This window comes from Lates calcarifer, linkage group LG15 (genome assembly GCF_001640805.2).
Source record: "Lates calcarifer isolate ASB-BC8 linkage group LG15, TLL_Latcal_v3, whole genome shotgun sequence".
Classification (NCBI taxonomy): Eukaryota; Metazoa; Chordata; class Actinopteri; family Centropomidae; genus Lates; species Lates calcarifer.
The window spans coordinates 1,769,462-1,796,157 of NC_066847.1; the positions used below are offsets into that span (position 1 = coordinate 1,769,462).

At 41.7% G+C, this 26,696-nt stretch overlaps 3 protein-coding genes and 1 pseudogene across 5 annotated transcripts; 2 read left to right on the top strand and 2 right to left on the bottom strand.

Annotated features, from left to right (window-relative positions):
* Positions 1–66: 66 nt before the first annotated feature.
* snrnp48 (small nuclear ribonucleoprotein 48 (U11/U12)) lies at positions 67–7,060 on the bottom strand. Of its 2 annotated transcripts, none has more exons than XM_018678704.2 (12): positions 6,796–7,060; positions 5,668–5,946; positions 5,421–5,490; positions 4,714–5,313; positions 3,741–3,854; positions 3,511–3,571; positions 3,275–3,355; positions 1,708–1,890; positions 1,342–1,463; positions 1,108–1,211; positions 866–988; positions 67–752 (listed from the first exon to the last, which is right to left on the bottom strand). In XM_018678704.2, exons 4-12 carry the CDS (start codon positions 4,849–4,851, stop codon positions 674–676), a joined length of 1,005 nt encoding a protein of 334 aa, XP_018534220.1. In that variant the 5' UTR covers positions 4,852–5,313; positions 5,421–5,490; positions 5,668–5,946; positions 6,796–7,060; the 3' UTR covers positions 67–673. The 2 variants fall into 2 exon arrangements, with proteins under 2 accessions (XP_018534220.1, XP_018534219.1); XM_018678703.2 differs by having other exon boundaries at positions 4,714–5,318.
* A 628-nt stretch (positions 7,061–7,688) lies between these two features.
* On the top strand, positions 7,689–11,733 carry sri (sorcin). The gene is made up of 8 exons (XM_018678718.2): positions 7,689–7,966; positions 9,377–9,415; positions 9,560–9,629; positions 10,057–10,100; positions 10,626–10,773; positions 10,983–11,096; positions 11,243–11,301; positions 11,387–11,733. Exons 1-8 carry the CDS (start codon positions 7,907–7,909, stop codon positions 11,411–11,413), a joined length of 561 nt encoding a protein of 186 aa, XP_018534234.1. The 5' UTR covers positions 7,689–7,906; the 3' UTR covers positions 11,414–11,733.
* LOC108884675 (procathepsin L) lies at positions 11,729–16,117 on the bottom strand. 2 transcript variants are annotated; one of them, XM_051076361.1, is made up of 10 exons: positions 15,938–16,117; positions 15,164–15,242; positions 14,782–14,905; positions 14,142–14,267; positions 13,622–13,699; positions 13,367–13,450; positions 13,067–13,282; positions 12,776–12,941; positions 12,477–12,585; positions 11,729–12,348 (listed from the first exon to the last, which is right to left on the bottom strand). In XM_051076361.1, the coding sequence occupies exons 3-10, from the start codon at positions 14,902–14,904 to the stop codon at positions 12,249–12,251; spliced, it is 1,002 nt and encodes a 333-aa protein (XP_050932318.1). In that variant the 5' UTR covers position 14,905; positions 15,164–15,242; positions 15,938–16,117; the 3' UTR covers positions 11,729–12,248. The 2 variants fall into 2 exon arrangements, with proteins under 2 accessions (XP_050932318.1, XP_018534225.2); XM_018678709.2 differs by lacking the exon at positions 15,164–15,242 and having other exon boundaries at positions 15,938–16,116.
* Positions 16,118–17,068: 951 nt separating this feature from the next.
* LOC108884662 (NACHT, LRR and PYD domains-containing protein 3-like) lies at positions 17,069–26,530 on the top strand (annotated as a pseudogene).
* Positions 26,531–26,696: the final 166 nt, after the last annotated feature.

A 26,696-nucleotide genomic window follows, 5' to 3' on the forward strand; every position in this document is an offset into this window, starting at 1 on the left:
CTTTGGAAACACCATGTTATAGAATTGTTTTGTTAATCATTTGACCTGATGATGAAATACAACACATGAAACTAATGAAATTTAATGTAAAAGAATCAGGTTGATTGTCAAAATAGAACTCAGATCTTGTAGCTTTGGATTTACAGACTGCAGGACTATCTCTTCTGTGAATGGGAATTGTTACAGAATGAAAGAATATACAGTTCTGTGTTATTTCTCTAAAGACAAATACAGACATTAGAAAGGATCTTCCATTGTTTCCTAAAGACTGCAGGAATCCTGTGGAAACATTTGCAGACACACATCAAAATTAGGCTCCAAACACAGTGACCTTTGACCCCAGTGGTAAAAGTGTGCCAGCAGTGACACTCCTGTCCCACATTCCAAGTAGTCTGTAGTTTGTACATCACTCTGAGCCAATCAGACAGAGGCGGGTGGAGTCTGTTTGAGGCTGGCAGACATGTAGTTTCACTGTAAAACACTGTGAAGCACAAAAAGCTCAAAATGTTCACACTGTTTGTTCCCAAAACTTTATTCCCATTTCTATCTTTTCCTGATCCCCTAAGTTTAAAACCTTAAAATGCTGTGACAGTTGATTTGTTTTAACCTGCTGAGGTACTGATGACCCTTGACCTCATCTGATCTGATTTATATTGTTGCAGATCCAGGACAATCACTTCTCCTTCTCCTCTTTCCTCTTCTTTTTCTTCTTCTTTCGGTCATGGTGGTGGTCGCTGGGGGATCGGGAATCCCTGCAAAGACCCAAACAACCAAAGTTACTACCCTGACATCTACAGGACATTTTCAGTGAATACACCTCTGACCAGTGATTTGTGACAAAGACTTTGTGTTTGTCCTGTCTCACCTCTCCCTCTTCTTTCTCTTCTTCTTGCTCTCTCTGTCTTGGCTTCGCTCTCGGCTGCGATGGCCTCTGCTGTGGGAGTGGTGAGACTCTGAGGACGCTGATCTCCTTTCATCCAACCGACGCCTGACAGAAAATATCAATATCATTCTGATTTTGTTCACTTTATAAAACATTTTAATTTCCTTAATCGGAAACAGAAAAGTGATCATCAGGAGGTCAGAGGTCACAGTGTTTATTTGTACCTGTGGGAGGAGTGTTCAGATCGTGTCGACTCCTCCTCGTTCTCTTCCTCTCTCCACTGTCTGGCGAGCTCGTCTGAGTGGACGTTGATCACCTCTCTGATCACCTGCAGGGCGACCACGGTGATGCCAAGTAATCAGTTAGTTTCTGTTAAACTTTATTTAAACAGGAAGGGTGTTATGAGTCAGGACGTTTGACAGAAGTTCCAGTCAAACGTTGTCCTGTGGCGCTCGTACCTCGGTGTAGGACTTCTTGGTGATGTGAACGTTCTTGGCTCGATAGGACTGACGCCGCCTCTTGTAGTCCCTCATCTCTGCCATCAGCTCCAGATGAGTCTTTGGTTCGTTCTGTTTGTCATCTACACGATACAAAAAACAAAAAACACACAGGTTCATTTTACCAGAAGACTGCACCGAGGGGAGAAAACTTTACAAATTTAAAATTGGGTTAAAAATTTCCTCTATAATCCAAATAATCTACTTTTCACATACAGATAATCTGACATTTCACAAGCTTGACTGAATTTATTTGATGGTTAAAAATGCAGAGTAACTAACGATCTTCCTAACTACAGTGAGGGAGGTCTTCACAACAAGTCTTACCCTTCTGAAGTTTGGACACTAAATCTACGTAGAGATCTTCGTTGCTGGTCGACGCAGCGTCCCTCTGCTGTCCGAGGACGCCGACCACATGATCGTACAGAGCCAAGCGGTCGGCGACAGTGAGGTCACACAAAGTTCGCTTATGGTTCTGAGGCACGTCGACAGGCTGGCCAGAGTACTGACCTGATGGAGAACCAGAGAGGCTTTACACACTGAGGAATGATCGTCTGACACACTGTTTATTCAAAAGCATTCAGTCATTTCACTAATTACACATCTGGATGATACAAGATCCAACAGTTATTGTCATCTCAAGTCCCTCATGAGCTCCAAGTGGAAGCAACAAGGTTATAAAAGGGGTGATATTACCATCTGAATTCAACATAAGCAAAACTGGACTCAGCATACAGAGGAAAAAAGGCAGAACATAAAAGATATCACTACATAGTTACATTCACACAGTGTAACTGACAGAACTGTGTAGTTTATGTGCGACAAACATGATTCAATGATCAGTTTTTACCAGTAAGAGTGAGTCAGTGAAGGGAGGGAAAAATACTTTTGGAATCAGACTGACATTCTGATCTGATCTCTGATCATTCTGATTTTTCAGTTTTATTTCTATGCTTGACTCCAGGTCTATTTCACAGATCACTAGAGAATCTGATAAAAGATGCTCAACAAGTTCCCCAGCGCTCTAAAACTTGACTGGTTTGTTTTTGATTTAACAGCCTTGCTTTGTTTCTTTTTAGCTGCTACAGATACTGAACTCATCAGATTTTTTTACATATTGCTTCCTTTATGATTAATATGAAACTAAATAGGGAAATCACTAACACAGTAATAATGGCTTTTAACTGGAATCATATTAATGGTGGAGTTCATGTAAAAAGGAAGTGACATTCATTTTTGTACACTCAGTGAAACCACTTGAAGACATGCCACAAAAATCAAGTTTACATTAATGTGAACTAACAAGTCAGAATGTATGGACTGGACTTTTCCCAACACGTAAAGGGAAAAGTGTGTGTGAGAGTGTGTGTGTGTGTGTGAACGTGAGAATCCCCCAGCCCTGTGGTTTGAAAGGATATGACATTAAAGGATACTGCACGTAATCAGGCAAGCCTGAACCAGAGCAGCAGAACTTTCTAGAGCCCATCGTCTCTCTAATACTCACCCCTGAGGCTGCAAACAGAACACATAACACACACATTACACACACACGTCAGCAGAAGTATGAGATTAAATAAAGATGACTAACCCGGGTTAAAGGTACCTGAACTGTTACACAATCTTCTCATTTAATGAAATTTAATTTTGGGAGAAAAGGAGGAGGATGGAGGTTGAGCGGGTTCACACCAAAACTGAGACATTCTTAATGAGTTTAGCACTCAACCCTCTAGTGACACCTACTGGTCTTTCATTGCATCTGGCAGTCAAATACTTGATGTTCGTGAATTGCCTTTGCTTCTAATGAAAAGCTGTTGCATCTGTGATCTGGATGGTACAACAGCTGATCAGAGGAAACTGTTTTGAAGTGAGTCAACTGTAATAAATGAGCTGATACCTTGCCAGAAGACTCCCTCCATCCTCATCAGTGGTGCAGCAGATCTCGCCTGCAGGATCACCTGGTGCTGAGTGGATTTATCTGCATGAAAGAAATGACATTACAACCAATCTCAGATACAGTAGCTCTGATAAAAAGTGACATTTAACTTCTAGATTTTTATATTTTCTCTTGATTTCCCACCTCTTCTTCCCCCATCACAAATTCTACATGTACATCTTGCAGATTTTTCTCACCCATTATAAAACTTCTGACGCTGGTGTTCTCATAACACACAGAGGGGTCATTCATCTCCGCCTACAAAACAGATAAAACTTTACTGCTCGTTTAATGATACTGTGCATTAACAGCAGCAACATATTAACACTGGAGTTCATGGTGTTAACAGTCAGCTATCACATGACAGAGAGAGGCTGTCAGAGTTTGTTGTCTTCTTGTTGTTTTGTTATCATTCTCACTGCTCTACCTGCTCCTCCGCTGAGTAGCCCATCTTTCTGAGGCGGCAGGAGGCTTTGTGTTTCTCCATGCTCCTCACTGGGACTATGTGGTCGGGGTCGTAGGGACACTGCTCCACTGCTTCCTGAAAAAACACCACAAAACATCAGTTGAACAACAGCTGAGAACAGTTTTTAATTTACAGCTGGGTTACACGCATAAATCCTTCAATGTGCGTAATATGTATGGATGAGAAACTCAGACGAATTTTGTGGAATCAACACCACTATCTGTCCTTTGAGACATCTGCACCAGGCTGTGTCTGGTCAGGAGTCTCTCTATTTATATAAACGGTCCCAGGAATATCACTCCGGCTGACAGTTTTTTAAAATTGCTTGCATATGTTTAGATACAGTGTTTTTGTTGGTTATGGTTTGTGTGTTTTATTCTGGTTGCACAGTTTTGTTACCTCTGTGTATCTTTTAGTCTGTAGTATATAACTGTATGCATATATGTTACTATTCAGCTTTTAAAGAAAGTTAGCACAGTTGGGAAAAACATTTCACTGTTCATGTACTACGCTGCATGTTACACGAAACAAATAAAGGTCTTACATCTTTAATCCATGAAGAACTGAGGGTGTTTTTAGAGCAAAGGGGGTCCTAATAAAGTGGTCAATGAGTATATATATACAGATATAGTCAGAATAAAATGCATGCGGGGAAATTTCCAAAGTAAAATAATGTGGACAGTATTATAGTTTAGGTGTTAGCATTAACGCTAACACTGTCAGAAAACCAGAGTTAACCGTTATAACAGTTAAAATACTTTTAACGTTAAACCGCGGTGTTCAAACGACTGAAAAACAGCGCTTTCCTTCACATTACTTTCATAATATTTATAATTACGCTATTAAGCTTCGGCAAAACCAAAACTATTAACAAAATGTGAATTTCTATGTTGACTGAAGACTAAACGTTAAGCTAAAGCTAGCTAACCGTTACCTGTTTGTAGTCCGGCGACCATCCCAGCGATTCAAAAATGTCGTTTAGCTGTTTCTTACAGTTTTCTGTAAACTCTGTCAGCTCCTGCAGACGGTCCAGTCGATCCTGGAGAGTCTTGGTTTCCAACGAGTCCGACATTTTACGGTTTTAAACCCAAAACAACGAAGATTTTTGACAAGAATTCATCAGCGTTTATTTTCACTGCACTCACTGCTGCCATATTCCGCGCGAGGCGATGACGTACGCCCGCCGTTGGCGGTAGAACAGAAGCGATGCATGCTGGTAGTTGTAGTTGTCATCTTAAATCTTATAATTTAGCATTAAAACAATTAATCAAATGATTTTTTATTTTTGTTTTTCTTTTGTGAATCTTATTAATCACATTTAGAATGTTGGTTTTTTTTAATTTACAAAAGACAGCATATCAAAGACACACATAGTAACAATCATAGGTTAAACATATAAAATACACAAATCGGACAAGTATGTGAATAATATCTTTGTTGAGAGTGTTCACAGAGTCACGCAGGGTTCATGTGGGGTACAGATGGTTGTCTTGCAGCTGCTCAGGGTCCAGCAGATCATCTGTGTATATGTCCTCTGTTCTGAGGAGACAAGAGACATCATCAGCATCATCGAGTTAGAAATACACATTGCATTAGAGGAACAATCAGTATAACTGGTATATTAATTCACACAGTGCTTACATTACTTCTAGAGTGTCTTCAACAGCAACCTCCTCCACCACCTCCACTCCGACCACCAGGTTCCTCCTCACTGCATGAAGCAAACACAAGAATATTGTGTTGTTCTTGTGTTATTTGGTCTGTGAGTGGATTGTGTATTTGTGGATATGGATGAGCTGCAGTATTTTATTTAAACCAGTGGAAAAAAAACAGGAAATCTTCACAAAGTCCAAAGATAAGAGACAGGAAACGTCAGGGAAACACTCACATCCGTAGTAAACGTATGGAGATCCAGGCCAGCAGGGACCCAAACCCTCTGGTTCCCTCTGCCCATAAACACACACACATCCTCGGGTCTCCATCCAGCGACCACCAATGACCTGCCGGGATAAGCCTCCCTGATCACAATCAATCACTGTTATCGGCTGCTCTGAGGGGGGAGCACCAGGACCTCGTCCAGCCAGGCCAGAGCTGCTGGGGATCCCTGAGTGGAGGCTGTGTTCAGAGACGGACCACCGAGCATCGGCTGCCTCAAGGATGACGTCACCTGGTGAGAAGCAGATTGATTTATTTCTAAAAAATTCACAGAAGATATTCATTTCCTTCTCTTTCCAGTGTTTGGCTCGTCTTCTACTGCAGGTTCTAATCTTTTAATCTTAGCATCCAGATTTCATTTTATTCCTGCAAATTAACAGGTAAAAAGCCAAACGTCTTGGTTTTCATAAAGGAAGTGAAACAGTATTTTAACCTGATTTGTTTTTCTTTGGCTGTAAAAACTACGAATACCTGCTCTTTAAATCCTCCTGGATTATAACTCCCCGTAGACTTTTTCTCTCATAACCATAAAAAATAAATCATCCATTTAATCAGCTTTATTCTGATTTTAAAAAGCACTTTCAGTGCACACACATGAACAGTCCATCGCTGCATTGCTGGTGAATGCAGGACGCTGGCTTGGAGCTCCACGTCACGGCTGAATCATATGTCCGATCCGTCTGTTTCCTGAACCTGCTGATTAAACCTGCTGGGTTTGGACAGGGGACTGTAGTCACCAGTCATCTGCATATACTGGCACACATATACCCAACATGCATGCACACATACAGCAGCAGGGAGTCCAAACAAAAACATGCATTTAAAGACAGATTAAAGCTGCAGACTCAGAGGATCCTTTATTTACTCAGGTAAATTCACTGAGGTCAAAGATCTGTTTTTGCATGAGAAACCTGAGAAATCCAACGCAAATAAAACACAAACAAATCACACAGAGGCACGTACAAACAGCAAACAGTCTGAAAAGGTCCAAATTAAACATTTAAATTCATTCACTCATTCATTCTCCACAAGTTCAGTTTTACTCGTGGGGTATCAGGAGTTTATCTTATCTCAAACCTACCTGTGGTGTAGCAGCAAACAGCAGGATGCTCTCCTCCCTCTCCTCCCTCTCCTTCCTCCTCCTCCTCCTCTTCCTCCTGGTGTCTCAGCATGCCTGAAGCAGGGTTCCCCGAGGGCTGAGGAAGGCGACACAGGTGAGGTCTGGGCGACCGAGCCCAGCAGTCAGGATTCAGTCTGTACATCGCAGCCCGAGCTCGACCTTCTGAGCGTGGTCAGGGTGGTGAGATGGAGTCTCTCCTCCTCCTCCTCCTCCTCCTCCTCCTCCTCTCTGAAACTGAACATGGAGCGTCAGATGGGTTTTCTCTGGATACAGCAGGAGTGACTGTATGTGCAAGCTGCTTGCCTCAGCTCCTGATGTAACACCGTCCATTAAAGGATCATACCTGTGTTTTATATAGAGAACACTTCCCATCACACCTGTCCATTCGTCAGAGGAGGAATGTTTTATAAACCAGATGATTTGTAGCATGAAAGCAGTTTACAGAGCAGAGACAAACAACTACAAGGCAGTGACTCCAGTTTGGCTTGTTAAATCTTTATTTACATTTCTTTTGAAAACATATTTTACAGCTTTGCACAGATTGACTGTGGTTATATGTGATATATTTAGATAAATGTAGACAAGAAAAGAAAAGATAAATGTACTTTATTGATCCTGTGAGGGAAATTCTTGAGTTACAGCAGCAGAGACAGTATATTTACAAGTTCACAGTAACCGTCTCAGTGATGAATAAATATAGTTATGTGGGAATGGATGTGTAAAACTGAAATATGTAGGTGTTGATTTCTTTTATTTTGTCCACCCTGTTTATATCAGTAGTTACATTGTTCTCATTGATGAAAAGCTTTTATTTTGTAGCCTGAGCTTTGATCTGATTGGTCGATCAGAGGTCATGTGGTGCACTCACTGGATATTTACCACCGTCCTGAAGGTTTGCTGTTTACTGGCTGTTTCCTGTCTGTGCGGGCTGTTTATTAGAAACCCTGTCGTCCCTCCTCGGTGCTTCAGGAGGAGTCTCAGCTCTTTAGGATCTCACCTCTCATCGCGTCTCGGTTTGTGTTCATCCGCGGACACACCCTCATATCTGAGTTTAAGGGTCGATCTGTGAGGAATGGCCTATCCAGGATACGGTGCTGGTCCCGGTGGAGTCCCCGGTGGAGTCCCCGGACAGGTAAGACACCGTGAAAACCCGATAAGACACCGGGATAGAGCTGAACATGTCCACCGACCCTTGTCCCGGGACAGGCGTCCTGCCCACACAGTGCGGAAGTGGCGGAAATAATTGAAACCTGATGTCCTTTAGTTCCTAAACATGCACCCGGCTGCTGGTGTATGATCACTTTAAAGGTTCCGATCTAAAACTCATCTGTTTATAAGTTTTTACAGTTTTTACAGTTTTTACAGTGACCTTTGAGCTGAGGACTTTCATTTTCTGCCTCATAAATATGTTGTTTTTACTCATTACATTTATTTAGCTGTTACTTTCAGCAAATATATATATAACAAAACACCTGATGAGCTTATACACATTATTATTACTCATTATTAAAGGCTGAACAGTGATTTTTGGTTTCTAACTCCCACAGATGGTTTAATAGAAATAAACTGATGTCCAGAGAGACCCCTCAGATTTATCTGGTGACCCTTTGGAGGGGCCCAAGCCAAAGGATGGGAACCCTTTGATTATATCTAACTGTATATAAAGTAGTTAAGTATTAACAGTTTGATAACGTCTCTGGTTGTGCATGAGGGCGTCTTACAGTTGAACACATGCTGTTACATTTTGTTGAAATACTTTTTTACTGTGGTTATGAAGTTTTCTTTAACTGCAGTCACACACAGTTTTACACTAAATCAGGCAGGTGTTAGTTTCCTCGACGGTTTACAGCAGAAAAAACTTAGTTTTCTGTGACCGTCTTTTATAAACTGATCAGATGTCTTGTGTAATTTCTAGCATGAAAGCAATCCATACTGTGTGTGTGGGTGTGTGTTATTTTAAGGGTGGGGTTTCTTCTTTATGAGGCCCAATAATCACACACACACAGACAGACTGAGTCAGCGCTGGTGGACTATGCAGAGCATGCAGTCAGCTGGTATTGATAACGAATGATTGAACAGGAGTTTTGTGCTAATGTGACATTTCTGAGGTTTATCTGAGGAGAGGTAAATGATTCAGAAGCTGAAAACCACAGACCCAGCACATGTTCCCGCTCTGCGTTTGCCTCTAGTTCGTTATGAAGCTTCCTGAAGCTTTTCTCCTCATTTAAACTGAGACTTCATCAGGTCCTCTGGCAGGTTTTTCTGAGTGGAACAGGACGGACTACTGTTCAATAATGTTAATAATGTCCCTTTTGTCACTGGCTGTGTTATGGAAATTCCTTTAACTCCCACCAGATGTTGAACGACCAGCCCGGTGGGTTTTTGCTTTGTAGATTCTGCTTAATCATCTAAATTCTCTCTGAAAACCTCAGTCTGAAGTTTAAAAAAATCCCTGGTTCCACTTTCTGATTTGTTAACTTCTTGTTTTGCTTTGACATGTGTTAGCACCACAGTAAATCTCTCTCTTCTTTTCTGTGTGCAGGATCCTCTGTATGGATATTTCTCAGCTGTAGCAGGACAGGTAACTCACTCTACCTCACTAACTCTGTACCACAGAGCCTGATGGTACACAGTGCTCTGAATCTGTGAACAGCAGTACCAGTCAGCGCTGCAGCCTCTGAACCTCGCCTGACTCTGACACTGTGTCCGTCTCTCCTCCTGACAGGACGGACAGATCTCGGCAGACGAGCTGCAGCGCTGCCTCACACAGTCCGGCATCTCTGGCTCATATCAGCGTAAGAACACCAGACTGCTTTTATTAAAAATCGACATTTTCAGTCATTAAAAACCAGAGTTCATCTCTGATATCCAGCCAGGAAACTGATGGAAACATCAAGAGTTAGAAACAGAGTCTGGTGTTTGTTACAAAGACAGCACTTCTTTCCACCTAGAAGCCGAGGATCATGGGTAACATACACTGTTTAGCTGTGCTTTCTTTTGCTTGAATATTTTCTGCTGCTTCAAAACATGCTGAGCTGAAAATCCTTCCTTACTCTGCTTTGAGTTTGTAGCTGACAGTTGAGATTGACAGGAAACGTGGGGAAAGAGCTGTGTTGTGGTTTGTGGAGTTTAGCCAGTTTAGCTTCAGGCTGCCACAGAGACACTGATTCTGTCTGTATCTGTGCTGGAACTCCAACATTTATCTGTGTTTTCCCTCTGCAGACTTCAGCCTGGATACCTGCAGACTGATGATCAACATGTTGGATGTATCCTTCACCCATCAGACCGAGCGCTTCATGAACGTCATGACTGCAACGCCAGGTGCATGAGTTGAGGTTAAGGTCCTGCTGCTGTGTATTTAAAATACTTGGTCGAGTCAGGTACACAGACCACAGAAACATTTTCTCACCAGCGACAGGACACAGACCTGCTGCAGAGCTACAGCATCACATCATTTCTTTCTTTAAGTTTTCTCTCCTTCCATTTTTAAATCAGCACCGAACATGAGTATTAATCTGCTGCCTCCGCTCTTCTGGTTTCAGTCTGTTGATCAGATGTTGAATCTGCTGCAGGTCTGATCAGGTCTGAGGTCAGAGGTCTGTGCAGACCAGTCAGGTTCTTCCACATCAAATGTCTGTGGGGACGTTGTCATGTTGAAACAGAAACTGGACACCACAGTGGAAATGAAGCGTCTTGAAACTAGAGCGATCATGTTTGAGTGAAGTGTTGTGTAAAGGGAGCAGGGACCACAGAGGTCTGTGTTGGGTCCTTGACTGGTGGTGCTGTCTCAGAGGGACATGTCCGGCTCCATGGGCTTTGCTGAGTTCAGGGACCTGTGGCAGGCCCTGAACGGATGGAAGAATACCTTTGCGTCCTACGACCGGGACCACAGTGGAACGGTGGAGGGCCATGAGATGCAGCAGGCCATCACCTCCATGGGTACGAGCAAATAAACACAGCAACCTGAATATGTTTCCCTGTAGCTCCCTTAAATCTGATAGAAAACAGATTTTATTCAAATAAAAAGATAAGAAATGAAGCAAACACAAACTGCAGAGGTCTGAAGAGAATAAAACACATTTTCTGATTCTCTGAAAATGTCTAAACATTCAGCAGGTTTCTCAGTTTACTTCAATGTTTGCGTGCAGGTTACCGCCTGAGCCCTCAGGCCATGAACTGCATCATGAAGCGCTACAGCACAAACAGCAGGATCACCTTCGATGATTTCATGAGCTGTTGTATAAGACTCCGCGCCCTGACGGGTGAGTGGGCCGACGAACGCCTGACCTCTGAACAAAAGGAAAAGGACTCAACTAACACAGTTCACCTGTCACCTGTAGCTCCGCTTGTCCTTTACCTCCATGTTTGTGACATTGACTTGTTCAACATGTTGTGTTTTTTTTTTCAGACCATTTCCGAAGGAGAGACACGACCCAAAATGGCAGCGCCACATTTCAGTATGACGATGTAAGTTCCTCTGTTACAGTTACTCTGGACTAAATACTGTTCAGAGAGCCATACACTAACACTGCATGTGTCTCTCTGTCTTTAGTTCATCCAGGTCACCATGAGCGTATGAAGAAGAGAAGACTGAACAGAAATGACACACAAGCCTTTTAAAACCTTCTTATATTAACCCTGTGTAATTTCTACATGTATTTTTACACTCTACCTTTTTATTTCTGTTGTATTAACTCTCACATTCCAGTTTAATATGAACATTGCATATTGTAACTAGCAGGAATATTGTAACCTTAGGCTGTACCAGCAACAACCACTAGAGGGCGTGTGAGACTGCATCACTATCACTATTACATTTATAGACTTTTACCTCAACATTAACCATGTTAGCCCAAAGTGTGAACATGAAATGAATAAACATGGCCACCACAAACAAAATGGCTTCCTTTAATGTTTTTTCTGCCTCCACGCCGGCGACAGGTTTACACAACATCTCAGGAACACCTGGAGGGAAGTTCTTCAAATTTGGTACAAACATTCACTCGGAGGCAAGGATGAACTGGTTAGAATCAGATGGTCAAAGGTCAAAGGTCACTCTCACTTACCACTGGTAGGGTGCAGATAGTTTTTGCTTCATTTGTTGAGGGTTTCAGGTTGTCAACACACAAAAACACAAAAGGAAGGTGATAGAAATTTAGGTTTTTCTATAAAACAGTGTCAAGGTAAATCCTGAGCACTTTGTTATTTTAAAGGAAGGTGTTTAAACCTGGATGTGTCTATGAGGGGCTCAACAGGGTATTTGAATTAAATCTTTTAAAAAGTAAAACATGTTAATTAATACAAAGAGCTTGAAATATGTAGCTGATTAACAAATTATCTATCTAAAGGAGTATTTCTGAGACTTGAGTGTTTGATCCCTTCATCAGCTCAGTCTGTGTCCTTCAGTAGTTCTTTCACATGATTGGGTAGCTGGCTTGACTGGCAATACCACAGTGGTTGTCACGGTTACGTGCAATCCGCATGTATCCGTCCTCACCCCAAGATGTCCCAAAGCTGAGAGAACAGAGAGAAAGTGTTGACCACAGGATAGACATTTTAAGTCATTACTCTGCAGAACCTCGTCTCGCCTTGGCAGCCATATTATCAACCTGACATCAGTCATACAGGTGATGTGTCTCAACCTGTTCTTGACAATCCAGTACTTCTCCCCCTCTGCAGTTTCTCCATAGCCCACTAACAGCACAGCATGACTGATGTTGTCTTTGTCACATTCTGGGTTGTAGTAAATACCTACACCAATGAGAGGAAGTGGGAGTGAAATGAAAAAAGGCCCCGACAGGATTTAGAGCCAACGTTGAGGTTAAGTCTTTTTAAGCAGTAGGTAGCACAGCTAGATGATGAGCCAGCATTTCTAAACATGAGGACACACATCAGTATCCCTCAACAAAAAAATCACAGCTCAAAGCTCAAAATCACTGACCACTCTTGTATAGCATGAACTTCACGTGGTTGGTGTTGATAGCCACAGACAGAGGACCCACTTTATACAGAGTTGCAGCCAGTATACATTCATCCCCCTCAGGAATCTCCTTAAAGTCTTTGCACTGAGCTGCAATGGCTGATGCATTGTAGCGGCAGGGCTGCTTCTGCAGAGACAACAGAGGTCTGACATGTTGGTGTGGGTGGATCTGTAATGATTTACTGGTTTCATGCTGATGCTGGAAGTATGAGCACTGACAGAGTTTCAGATCACTTCCTACCAACACATTACCTCTTCCATGTACGGGTAGTCCCTCTCAGAGTTTATTCCATTTGTCAGCACATAGTAAAAGGCGTCAGTCATGTGTCCTCCGACACAGCCATCACTCTCTGGGTCACAGTCCACCAGGTTCTGAGGACTGAGCTCCAGCAGTTTGCCTGTTTTCTTGGCCAGTTGTCCCTCGAGGGCCCCCACAGCACTGAAGGCCCAACAGGAGTCACAGTGTCCCTGCACAGTGTGGAGCACAGTAGTTTGGTAAAGACAGTGGGTACATGTGAGGCCTCAGATTATCATTGTCCTCTGCACTCTGACCTGGTTCTTGACTGGAGTCACCATGCCTTCCTCACGGTAGTCAACAGATCTGGGCAGCAGCAATGAGCAAATCCTATCGTAAACCTTTCCAGTACAGAGACAAGTGAGACAAAGATTCAGAATTATGTGAAATCAGATTCAGTTTTTGGCGATTTACACTGCACCCAAGTAAGATGAGCAATTCCATCAGAGCTGCAAGCACCACAAAACTAAATCAAGCCTCGAGTATGAAGTTCTGGTTCAGTGTCCACTCACCACAGTTCTGTAGTCATCCTTGGGGCAGACCTGCATTGTCCCCTGGTTGTAGATGTCTGTCTTGGTAGGGCTGAAATCCTGTTGTAACAAATACATGTGGCTGAAACTTACAAAATAAAACAATTATAAATAAAACTTATATTCCACAAGCAACTCATACTTGTAAAAGTGGCTCATCATGGAAATATCACCACACCTTCTGCATTTAACTAATGTTCAGGTCATTTCAATAAGAGTTGTGTAAAATGATGGTTCTGTCACAAAGATGGCAGAGTTTCTGTTGATTTTGCCAACAGCTGTTATAATTGTCCACTGCAAATTGTGCTAAAAGAATTGACTCCACTGTATTTGCTAAGTGTTTCCAACCACAGTAAAGAGGCTGCGATTTCCTTCCCAGATTGAATAGTAATTTGCTGGTAGGAACATTTCACAAAAGAATCTACTTACCTCTTAAAATTATGATGTAATACAAAATTATTTTGACCTTAACATGAAGGCCTGTCTCAGAGTCCAGACTCACCAGGTCTCCTAGTTGGTTCATCCCCAGTTTGTAGGAGTGTTTGCCCTGCTCTGCCTCCTGGTTGTGGACTTCAATCATTCGCATGTTCTTCTTCCAGTTGTTATTGCGGTAAACCTCTTCATAATCCTAAGGTATTTCAACACCTATTTATTCTATTGGCATGAGAGGGTAGACCACACATTTCTTATACACTTAAAAACAGAACAACCAGCGCACTTAATTCTCATTGAGGACAAGGAGAAACATCACGCACACCTACAGTGTGGACACATTAAAATTCAGGTTCAGATTTCTAGGTGAAAAGACATCGGATTTTAGTGTGCTAACATGCAAATGCCTGTCTCAGCCAAAAGGTTGTCCCATTCTCGTCTAATAAGAGTGTCACTGTAATGCTTCTAGCCACAGTTAGATCATTATTGTCCACTGTGACCAGAGGACAGAACACATTCATTAGAACTTCAGTTGTAGGGGTGTTTTCCCGCCATCGACCACAAGGGGGAGTAACAAGCTCATTCCAAATTTAAAAATAAATTTGGACAAACGCGTACAGGTGAAATTTTTGTGTATTTTGTGTATTGTATAATTTTTGGTTTAAACATGGCCTTTCTACACCACCCACATACCATATGTGCATACATACATCATATTCTTTTCCATAGGTGGTCTTCCACTGTTCCCACTGGGTGTCGAGGTCGTCTTCATCCAAACAGAGGCCCAGATCTGAGGCCACCACCAGGAGCATCACACCGACACACAGCAACATCCTGGAGCAGCAGACACCCAATAATTTACTGATTCTGCTTTCTGAGACTTTTTCATTGGATCTAATGGATCCAGTTGCTGATGCACTGAGTAATTTTAGGGTGTTTTTGAAAAAATGTCTGCATCATTTCCTTTCATCATTTCCTTCCATGAAGGTCAAGAAAAAGTGGTTAGGAAAGGATGGAGGAAGACAGTCAGCTTATCTATGTATCGCTAGTCTCAGTGCTATCTCGACTTTCAAAATGACATGAGGGAGTCACCTGGACCTGGACGTGATTGGTTGATGAACAGGTGGAAGGAATGTACCTGGTCTGTCTTAGGATGATATCAGTTTTCTGTCTGAGAAGGGAAAGTGAAACTCACTTCATCTTGCTGCTTTCATAGTCACAACTGTGCTTACAACTTGCATTTTCAATGAATGAATATTCATTTTGTTTGTTTGTCAAATCATTATGACCCTGTTTTATAGACGGTTACTTTATGAAGGGTACAAACTGCCTTTTAAAGAACATGATCTGTATGTGTCAGTAAAGCTTTTGAACTGTCGTACATTTATTCAAATTAAGTGGTCAAACATACAATTAATGACATAATTAAATATATATATGAAGTGATTACTGTAATCAAACAGCAGCACTAACAGCTCTGTGTGGCTGTTTATTGAAGAAAACCAAAAATCTGGACTAGATTATCTCAGAGAAGCAAAGGTAAATAAAATAAAATCAATCAATCAAATTGGCATATTTGTATCTTAATTTGTAATAAAAAAGACAAACATCTGTACCCAAACAATGACACTAGGTTACATGGTGCCACTTTAACAACTTAACCACGACACAAACTGGATGATTTATAGCATTAACTGGTCAGGTTGGTCCTGCCTGGTTCATGGGTTTACATCATAAACAAGTCTCTGTACTGTATATCATGGCTTTATACAAGCATCCTGTCAACCTGACTGTCCCATTTTCAAAGACAGACATGGAAGTATTTTACAGGAAATCACTTCACTTGTTAATGAAAAATGTAATTACCTTTAGTCCAACAGTCTGACAGGATGAGTTCAGTTAGAGTCGTCTTGTTTCAGGACACACAGATCAGGATCTACCTGTTACACACAGTATCACTGATTTAAACACTACCTTAACTTTCAGAATGACACAAACGAGTCACCTGGACCAGATAGTGACTGTTGTCATTGTCATGTTGGACAGGTGGAAGGAATGTACCTGGTCTGTCTCAGGATCATGTCAGTTCAAAAAGGAAAAGTGAAACTAACTTCATCTCACTGCTTTCACAGGTGCAATTTTTTACAACTTGTGTTTTCAGTAAATGAAGATTCATTTTGTTGGTGTTTGTCAGAACACTGTGTCCTCCGGTTATTTCATTTCATTTCATTTCAAGTTTCAAAGTTAGTTTGTGTTTCTTTAGCAGCAGGAGTGAAGTAAACTTTAAAACGATGGTGTGATCGTCAGACTTGTTGAGGATGCTGTGTGTTCACGAGGAAAAATGACAAAATAAAGTTTGATAAAAACCAAGAAAACTTTCTCACAGCTCTGCTTTATAAAGCCTCTTCTCACAGTTACTGTACGTCCATGATACTGACGAGGAGGAGAGAGAAGTGACAGTGAAGAGTCAGAAGCTGAGGATGACAGGAACAGTCCCTGCTGAAGGTGCTGAATGGTTTTACCTTTTTTCATTTTGAAATGATTTTCAGCTGTTATTTTGAGCCACTGTCTAAAAAATGTCAATATACAGATAGAGGTGAATGTGTCAGTGTACCATTATCTTAGTACTAAGGAGGCCAACATCTACTTAAGTACAAATCTGAGGTACTTTTACTTTATCTGAACATTTCCGTTTCATGCCAATTCAGATACTTCACTTTCTTTTTACTAACAATAGTTATTATTCTTTCCTTCTTGCTGAACAGCTGTTTATTTGTGGGGGAGAGAAGCCATCAGATGCTTTAATGTCTTAAATGTCTCTTCTGTATATTTATCAATTTACTCCTCACCTTTACTTTTATTCATTTATAGTCCGTTCGTGTTAGGTTATTTTATTTGCAGTAATTGATGGTTAAAGTATAAAGAAGGTGTGATTCTCTTGAACTGCTGATTTCCCCTGTCTTATAAATAAAGTTGGTTTAAAAAAAGCACCAGTATAATCTCGGTCTCCTCGGTAATGTAGCATTCTGGGTTGTTTTTAGCTTTATTGTGTTGCTTGGCTAACGAGTGTGATGAGTTAATCGTGTTCCTGTTTCTTGTATTAAAGGCGGAGGTTTGTGACGCACTTTCAACCTGCGCCTCCTTTGGTCAGTCGCTTTCGTTTTCATCCTGCGCGTTGTTCGGAAGGAAAGATGCAGAAAAAGGTAATGTAGGCTTCTTAAACATCTCCTGGTGTTTCATACTCGAACACACTGTTAATATCGCACTCGACATCCGTGTAGTCTTTATTAACTTGGGGACATTTTACCTTCAAATAATAGTTGGGATAATTTGTCACAAATACACATTTGTCCTTCCTTTGGAGATAAGCTGTTACATTTAGACCAGAGATACATAAAGTAATTCTAGATATTAAAGAGACACTGCACTAAGTGAACTGACAGATTAGCACAGTAATCCATTATGTCAAATGTTCAGCTTTAGTGTGGTATGCAAGCTGGGAGAGGAAATCCCCGTTTTGGTTGAGCAGGAAGAAAGTCATGTGATGACTCTGACTGACAGTAATGGGTGGTAGTTGAATGAGTGAGTGAATGCCCTTTATTGTCATTATAATAAAAGTACAATGAGACCGAAGAGCTTCTCCTTTCTCAGTGCAAACATACAAAATATATTAAAAAGATAAAAGACAGTGCAACTCTATCTACAATGAGGTATAAGAAGGCCTAAACGTGATAAAGGTGTTGTATTGCAGAGGACGGTTGTATAGTTAAAAGTCTTGCAGTGTTAAATCCCCTTTTTTCACACTTTAATTTTAAATGAATAAAACTGTTATTTCTGTCCACCAGTCTACTCTCAGTAGCCCATAATGACAAGGTGAAAACATGTTTTATGTAAGTATTCAGACCCCTTTAAAGCCAGGTGCATCCTATATGCTCTAATTATCCTTAAGATGTGACACTGAATCCCAAACTGTGCGTGGTGGTCAGTCCAGCTGCCACGCATACACACATTGGTTTGTTAACACCGTGTGTCTGGTTTGTTTGTGTAAAGGTATAAATTCTACCATGAGTCAGACTGAGGAGAAATGTGGAGGGAAGGAGGAGGAACATGACGGGCAGACCAAACCTCAGAGGTAAGAGGAGGATCTGAACTGTTCACGATCCAGAGAAGTCTGTGTGGAAGCCCAGTTTTTCAGGAAGGAGGGGACTTTCAAAAGAATCTTGCTTTTTGTGTCATCTTTTAGTTTTATCAGAACAGTCCACACGTGAGTTGGACACATGATATGTATTTATCCAGGTGGAAGGTGGAAAGACCGAAGTTTTTCTCCTTTTCTGTCAGGCCTGTGCAGGAGAGAGCAGCGTCTCCTTCACCAAGCTGTTTGTCCATGAAGAGTGACCGGTCCATGAATTTGCCTCTTGTTTTCAAACAGCAAGATTCATCATCAGAGTAAGTCAACACTTCATCGTCACCTCATTGTCCATCTGCTGTACTGGTTTGTCACAGTCTATCTTAAATGTTATGCACCTGGTAACTTTTGTCTCTAAATGTGATCTGCCCCAAAGAGATCTGGATCAAACTGAGCCATGGTTTGGTATGTTTGCAGTGGGAGAACACTATTTTATGCTGGGCTCCACTTGAGTTGAGAAAAGTCCCCTTCAAGGCTCAGAGAGATGGAATTAGTCCTAATTTTTGAGAAGCATATTAAGCATTTATTGTCACTGACATTTTCTTTCTCTGTCAGGCCTGGGCAGGAGAGAGCAGAGTCTCCTTCACCAAGCTGTTTGTCCATGAAGAGTGACCGGTCCATGAATTTGCCTCTTGTTTTCAAACGGCAACGTTCATTATCAGAGTAAGTCAACAGAACTGTTCGTAGCACAAATTCTCTGCAAAGGGGAATAACTACAGGATGTTATATAAAACATCCATCCATCCAGTATCTACACCGCTTATCCATTGGGAGGGGGGGGTGTGTGTCTGGAGCCTATCCCAGCTGACATTGGGTGAGAAGCAGGGTTAACCTCTTTGGACTGTGGGAGGAAGCCGTAGTACCTGGAGAGAACCCACACAGGCACAGATCTCAGAAGAGAGAAGGTATTAGAATGAGAGTTGATGAGCGGAGGTTCTGGTCCTCAGACCAGGGATGTTTGGATGTTCAAAGGTCAAGACTTTGCACTGAAGGTATAGAAACACTAAGGTATGTTTCTGCTGTCATCGCTACCTGATTTGAGAAAAAGTCCCCTTCAAGGCTCAGAGAGATGGAGTTAATCCTCATTTTGAAAAGCATTTTAAGCATTTATGTTCACTGACATTTTCCTTTCTGTCTATTGCCAATTCTCCTTTTCTGTCAGGCCTGTGCAGGAGAGAGCAGCGTCTCCTTCACCAAGCTGTTTGTCCATGAAGAGTGACCCAGGTCCCATGTCACCATGTCAATTTGCCCTCTTTGTTTATTTCAAAACTAGCAAAGATTGTCATACATTTATTCAGAGTAAAGTCCAACCAGAGAATATCTAGTTTCGCATTAGCACTGACATTTCTCTCTGGCCAAAAGGGCTGGATGAATGAACTCAACAGCAGATCATTATCAGTAATCAACAAACTGTCACAAATCTCTCAAAGGAATAATAAATATATAAAACATCCATCCATCCAGTATCTACACCGCTTATCCATTGGGGGGGGGGGTGTCTGGAGCCTATCCCAGCTGACATTGGGTGAGAAGCAGGGTTAACCTCTTTGGACTGTGGGAGGAAGCCGTAGTACCTGGAGAGAACCCACACAGATCTCAGACAGTAAATGGATTGATGCCTGGATGGACCACCTGTTTTATCTAGTCTGCCCCAGCTGGGCCTCCGCTCATCCAGAATCCAGAACAGAGAAGGTATTACAATCTAAGGCCCCTTTGTACTGGAGAGTTGATGAGCGGAGGTTCTGGTCCTCAGACCAGGGATGTTTGGATGTTCAGAGGTCAAGACTTTGTACTGAAGGTATAGAAACACTAAGGTATGTTTCTGCTGTCATCGCTACATGATTTGAGAAAAAGTCCCCTTCAAGGCTCAGAGAGATGAAGTTAATCCTCATTTTGAAAAGCATTTTAAAGCATTTATGTTCACTGACATTTTCCTTTCTGTCTATTGCCAATTCCTCCTTTTCTGTCAGGCCTGTGCAGGAGAGAGCAGCGTCTCCTTCACCAAGCTGTTTGTCCATGAAGAGTGACCGGTCCATGAATTTGCCTCTTGTTTTCAAACAGCAAGATTCATCATCAGAGTAAGTCAACAGAACTGTTTTCAGCACTAATTCTCTGCAAAGGGGAATAATTATAGTGAATAGTTTAAGTAAATCTGTCTGGCCAGTGTTTTATAATCACAGCCTCATTATCCATCTGCTGTACTGGTTTGTCACAATCTTTCTTAAATGTGATGCACCTGGTAACTTTGTTTCTGGAGCACAAAGCCAAAACAAACACTGCCCATTGTCCTAAAACCTATTGACAGCAGTGTATTTGTGAACTGGCTGGAAGACATCCAAGACATTCGATCAGGTTATGGTGCACAAGTAGAAAAATGGTATAAATCATGAAAACAATACAATTGAACCAATGTCAATCACAGTCATTGAGCTCCACATGCTGAGCTGACCACTGCAGCCGCAACTCTGTACTGTTGGCCCTTTATAAGTTTCCTGATGAGGAATGAGAGAATACTTCTTCATCCTGTTCTGATATGAGATTACTATCAATCTCCACGTCTCACTCCTGGAAAGAAAGCAGGTTTCCCAACTACTGAACTATTCCTTAAACTTTGCAGGACAGATTATTTTGGAAGAGTAACATCATTATAGAACTGTTCTTCTGTTGTAGAAGACAGCAGGACAGAACACTGAGGATCCACTTATTGTGCATTGTTCAGTGTTAAGTTACATATAAAAACAGTCCATCCATTGTTACTAATGGATCACGTTTTCTCCACAGAGTTCACCAGGAAACATCAGAGGTTTCCACTGGTTGTCAAACAGACCTGGACTCCATATTTCTGGTGTGTAGCTGTACCATCACACCTTAAAATACCAACTGCAAATGAAAGAAATACTCCAACGTTTTAGAAAATATGTTTTCTTAAGGTGAACAACATGTAATTCATCTGTGTTTAAGTCATCTGATTTTTCTAATATTGGCTGACCTCAAGAGGCTGTTAGCCCAGTGTCTTTTAAGCTGCCCTCCAACAACTCTTGTATATTTAACACATGTAGATTCTACATATCAGATATATCCTAGACCAACCTCTCTTAAAATGTCTGTCAAGGCCACTGAGATTGCCAGAGGTCTCATCTTGTGTTGTACCTTGTTTTTGCTTGGAGAACATTGGTTGTACAAAGGTTACAGTGAAACAATGGACTCAAGAAAACCTTTTGTGAGAAGTTTATTGGGTTGGTCTTGTGAATACGCAGTCCATACTTGTGTTGTATCAAGTAAATAGACTGAAAGGGAAATGAGTCTCGATAAGACAGGAAGAGAAGAGTATATAGAAGGAATTACATGTGGGATTTTAGTCATTGAGAGATTGAGTTAATTCTGTGTTGTGTGAACTGTGTCTGAACATTATTTTGTTCCAGCTTCTTGAGGAGAACATTGTTGCCTTTATGAGGAATCAGCTTAAGAAGTTCCAGAAGCTTCTGAGTCCAGATATCCCAAATAACTTAGGAAGCCAAGGTGAGGATGAAGAGGTGGTCGATGGTGAAGAGGAAGAGCAGAGAAGGAGCAGCAATGAAGCTTTTCTGAAGATCACACTGCAATTCCTGAGGAGAATGAAGCAGGAGGAGCTGGCTGACACTCTGCAGAACAGTATGTGGTGACACCTAAAAAGACTAAGTCTATAGAATTTGTGTCATCAGTTCTAGATAGTTGCTAATTTTGCTCTGTGCTGTGTGTGACATGCTAACCACAATGAGTAATATAGCTGGGTTTGTATCTGTCAGTTGGTTTTAGTCAGAATTTATTATTATAGCTTCAAAGTCAAGACATAGGTAGACCTGTCCAATTTAATGTAATCTCATAGAATGTTTGTCATTTTTCCTTGTAGAAACAGTTGCTGCGGAAGTGTCACCGTAAACTCAAATCTAACCTGAAGGAGAAGTTTCAGTGTGTTTTTGAGGGGATCGCTAAAGCAGGAAACCCAACCCTTCTGAATCAGATCTACACAGAGCTCTACATCACAGAGGGAGGGACCGGAGAGGTCAATGATGAACATGAGGTCAGACAGATTGAAACAGCATCCAGGAAACCAGACAGACCAGAAACAACCATCAGACAAGAAGACATCTTTAAAGCCTCACCTGGAAGAGATGAACCAATCAGAACAGTGATGACAAAGGGAGTGGCTGGCATTGGGAAAACAATCTTAACACAGAAGTTGACTCTGGACTGGGCTGAAGACAAAGTAAACTGGGACATACAGTTCTTGTTTCCATTTTCTTTCAGAGAGCTGAATGTGCTGAAAGAGAAAAAGTTCAGCTTGGTGGAACTTGTTCATCACTTCTTTACTGAAACCAAAGAAGCAGGAATCTGCAGGTTTGAAGAGTTCCAGGTTGTGTTCATCTTTGACTGGTCTGGATGAGTATCGACTTCCTCTGGACTTCCACAACACTGAGATCCTGACTGATGTTACAGAGTCCACCTCAGTGGACGTGCTGCTGACAAACCTCATCAGGAGGAAACTGCTTCCCTCTGCTCGCCTCTGGATAACCACACGACCTGCAGCAGCCAATCAGATCCCTCCTGAGTGTGTTGACATGGTGACAGAGGTCAGAGGGTTCACTGACCCACAGAAGGAGGAGTACTTCAGGAAGAGGTTCAGAGATGAGGATCAGGCCAGCAGGATCATCTCCCACATCAAGACCTCACGAAGCCTCCACATCATGTGCCACATCCCAGTCTTCTGCTGGATCACTGCTACAGTTCTGGAGGATGTGTTGAAAACCAGAGAGGGAGGAGAGCTGCCCAAGACCCTGACTCAGATGTACGTCTACTTCCTGGTGGTTCAGTCCAAACTGAAGAACAGTCAAGTATGATGGAGGATCTGGGACAGATCCACACTGGAGTCCAGAGACCAGGAAGATGATTAAGTCATCTGGGAAAACTGGCTTTTGATCAGCTGCAGAAAGGAAACCTGATCTTCTATGAATCAGACCTGACAGAGTGTAGCATCGATATCAGAGCAGCCTCAGTGTACTCAGGAGTGTTCACACAGATCTTTAAAGAGGAGAGAGGACTGTACCAGGACAAGGTGTTCTGCTTCGTCCATCTGAGTGTTCAGGAGTTTCTGGCTGCTCTTCATGTCCATCTGACCTTCATCAACTCTGGAGTCAATCTGCTGTCAGAGGAACAACCAACCTCCCTGGTGGTCTAAACTGTTTAGAGACAAATCTGATCCAACACAGTTCTACCAGAGTGCTGTGGACAAGGCCTTACAGAGTCCAAATGGACATCTGGACCTGTTCCTCCGCTTCCTCCTGGGTCTTTCACTGCAGACCAATCAGACTCTCCTACAAGGCCTGCTGACACAGAAAGGAAGCAGCTTACAGAGCAACCAGGAAACAATCCAGTACATCAAGCAGAAGATCAGTGAGGATCTGCCTCCAGAGAGAAGCATCAACCTGTTCCACTGTCTGAATGAACTGAATGATTGCACTCTAGTGGAGGAGATCCAACAGTTCCTGAGTTCAGGAAGTCTCTCCACAGATAAACTGTCTCCTGCTCAATGGTCAGCTCTGGTCTTCATCTTACTGTCACAAGAAAAAGATCTAGACGTGTTTGACCTGAAGAAATACTCTGCTTCAGATGAGGCTCTTCTGAGGCTCCTGCCAGTGGTCAAAGCCTCCAACAAAGCTCTGTAGGTTCAAAGGTACTACACAGATTATTATATAAAAATTGAAATGAGTTTCACAGTCTTGTTTCTGTTGCTAATGTCTCCTCAGGCTGAGTTGCTGTAACCTCTCAAAGAGAAGTTGTAAAGCTCTGGCCTCAGTTCTCAGCTCCCAGTCCTCCAGCCTGAGAGAACTGGACCTGAGTAACAACAACCTGCAGGATTCAGGAGTGGAGCTGCTCTGTGATGGACTGAAGAGTCCACACTGTACACTGGAATCTCTCAGGTCAGGATTCTTCAGTTTGTTCAACAGATGACCATTTACATTGATGTCATGTCAGGATCATGTCTGTTAATAAAATATTTCATTAATTATCATTGGCTTGTTTAGTCAAGGTACTCTAAGACAAAATGTTAATGATCAAATTTGTAAAATCAGCTCCAACAAAAAAGCAGAAAAAAGTAAAATAACATAAATGTGTGTGTGTGTGTGTGTGTGTGTGTGTAGGCTGTCAGGCTGTCTAATCACAAAGAAAGGCTGTGCTTCTCTGGCATCAGCTCTGAGCTCCAACCCCTCTCATCTGAAAGAACTGGACCTGACCCACAATCATCCAGGAGACTCTGGAGTGAAAATTCTCTCTGCTGGACTGGAGGATCCAAACTGGAGACTGGAGACACTCAGGTATGGACAGATAAGTCATATAGGTGTAGGTTGAGTTTGAGTCAGGGTAATCAAAATAAGCTAGTCAATTAATATACTTAAAAAACAACAACAACAACATCAAGAACAACAACTATGATATTAAAGTCGTTGAGTGCTGATCCTACATTGTTTTTCACCAGGATGGACCATGGTGGATCGCAGTCAATGAAATCTGCTCTTTGGAAGTGTAAGTGTTTTTTTTTTTTTTTTTAATGATGAATGAAATAGTACAGAATTATTTTTTGATGAACAAAATGTTTAGGTCAGGTCTTCTTGGACAAGAATGAGCTTGTGGTTTTTGAAGGGAAGGGATGAAGGCACTAAGGCCTCTCCATGACTGTTAATAATACTGCAGTGATCATAACTTGCACAATGGGGAACCTGGGTATGTCTTGTCGTTCATAGCATAACATTTATGTAAATTTTTCTTGTACAACATGTATGGTGATCCCTACTGAAGTCAGGATAGCAAAGTAACTGTCCTCCTCCTGCCCTGGACAACTAGACTTGACTACTAGAATACAAATGATTGGTTTGGCCCTCAGTCCAAACTGTGAATGTATTTTATACTAAAGACCAGTTTATTCTACTGAGATATGGTTTTGTTAATTTACAGCTTTTAATGTAATAAATACTTTTCTAACCAGTTTCAGAACAAAGTGTCTATTAAAAGTAAATTTTAAATAGATAAGTATTAAAAACATATTTGTCAGATGTTATGTTTTGTCTTCATCAGATGCCTGTGAACTCACTCTGGACCCAAACACAGCAAACAGAAGACTCATACTGTCGGACCACAACAGAAAGGTGACAGTGGGGGAGAAGCAGCCATATCCTGATGATCCAGATAGATTTGACTACTGGAAACAGCTGCTGTGCAGAGAAGGTTTGACCGGTCGTTGTTACTGGGAGGTGGAGTGGGAAGGACAGGTTTATATAGCCGTGACCTACAAAGGAATCAAACGTAGAGGAGAAGGTGACGACTGTTGCCTTGGGAGGAACGATCAGTCCTGGAGTCTGGGCTGCTCTAAGAATGGTTATTCTGTTCTGTGCAGTAACAGAAAATCATCCATCAAACGACCCCACTCCAACAGAGTTGGGGTGTACCTGGACTGGACTGCTGGCATTCTGTCTTTCTATGCCGTCTCCTCTGGCAGATTGTCCCACATCCACACTTTCCACACCACATTCACTGAGCCGGTCTACCCTGCTTTCAGGATTAAGATTGAGCCATTTAACTCCTCAGTGTATCTGTACTAGTATTTGTGGCAGTCAAACCATGATTGATTGGTATAAGGGGCCCAAAGTGAGTCAAGAAAACATTCCCCATACTATAACACTACCACCTGACATGGTCTTCTTACTGCTTTAGCTCATCCTCCTCAAGGTTTGATGAGTTGTTCATCCTGAGATATGTTTCTGCTTACCACTGTTGTAAAGAGTGGTTATCTGAGTTACCTTAGTCTTTCTTTTAGCTCCATACAGTCTGGCCATTCTCATCAACAAAGCATTTCGATCTGCAGAACCTCTGCTCTCTGGGTGTGTTTGGTTTTTGGCACCATTATGACTAAACTCTAGAGGCTGTTGTTTGTAGAGTTCTTTGTGATTAATGTCCTGTGAATGCATAAACAATGGGGCATCTACTAGCTGTTTGGTCGAGAAACTCTTTGTGTTTGTGGTTTTACGCCATTTTCTCTTGGTTATTTTTGATTTGTTTAGGTTCAAGATCTGTCAGTTGTTTATAAGACTTAAATAACAATTCTTTTCAAATCAAGAATATAATTCACATAATATATTAATATAGTAGGTGAGGCACATGTTGTACCACTGTACTACTAATCACTACATTTATGACATGAATAAAGATGGAACTTTTTCTTTCACTTTTTATCACCATTACCTTGACGTGTAATTTCTTTTGATTTTTAGCCAAAGAAAAACAGAATCATGTAGAAACAGTTTGATGATTATTGCAGCTGAGTGTTTTTAAAGTGAGATGAAACACTGACCATGTATTTAATCTGAAAATTCAAACACACACTAAAAGGATTCTGCCTCATAAAAC

Excerpts from the sequence above, each read along its gene's own strand:
- snrnp48 (XM_018678704.2), bottom strand. The coding sequence starts at position 4,851 with ATGTCGGACTCGTTGGAAACCAAGACTCTCCAGGATCGACTGGACCGT. Across the intron at positions 1,464-1,707 it reads AGTGTCCAAACTTCAGAAGG|ATGACAAACAGAACGAACCA; the intron begins GTAAGACTTGTT and ends TGTATCGTGTAG. Across the intron at positions 753-865 it reads AAGAGAAAGAAGAGGGAGAG|GGATTCCCGATCCCCCAGCG; the intron begins GTGAGACAGGAC and ends GGGTCTTTGCAG.
- sri (XM_018678718.2), top strand. The coding sequence starts at position 7,907 with ATGGCCTATCCAGGATACGGTGCTGGTCCCGGTGGAGTCCCCGGTGGA. Across the intron at positions 9,630-10,056 it reads CATCTCTGGCTCATATCAGC|ACTTCAGCCTGGATACCTGC; the intron begins GTAAGAACACCA and ends TTCCCTCTGCAG. Across the intron at positions 11,302-11,386 it reads CCACATTTCAGTATGACGAT|TTCATCCAGGTCACCATGAG; the intron begins GTAAGTTCCTCT and ends CTCTGTCTTTAG.
- LOC108884675 (XM_051076361.1), bottom strand. The coding sequence starts at position 14,904 with ATGTTGCTGTGTGTCGGTGTGATGCTCCTGGTGGTGGCCTCAGATCTG. Across the intron at positions 13,451-13,621 it reads AGGATGACTACAGAACTGTG|GTTTACGATAGGATTTGCTC; the intron begins GTGAGTGGACAC and ends TGTACTGGAAAG. Across the intron at positions 12,586-12,775 it reads GTTCATGCTATACAAGAGTG|GTATTTACTACAACCCAGAA; the intron begins GTCAGTGATTTT and ends TCATTGGTGTAG.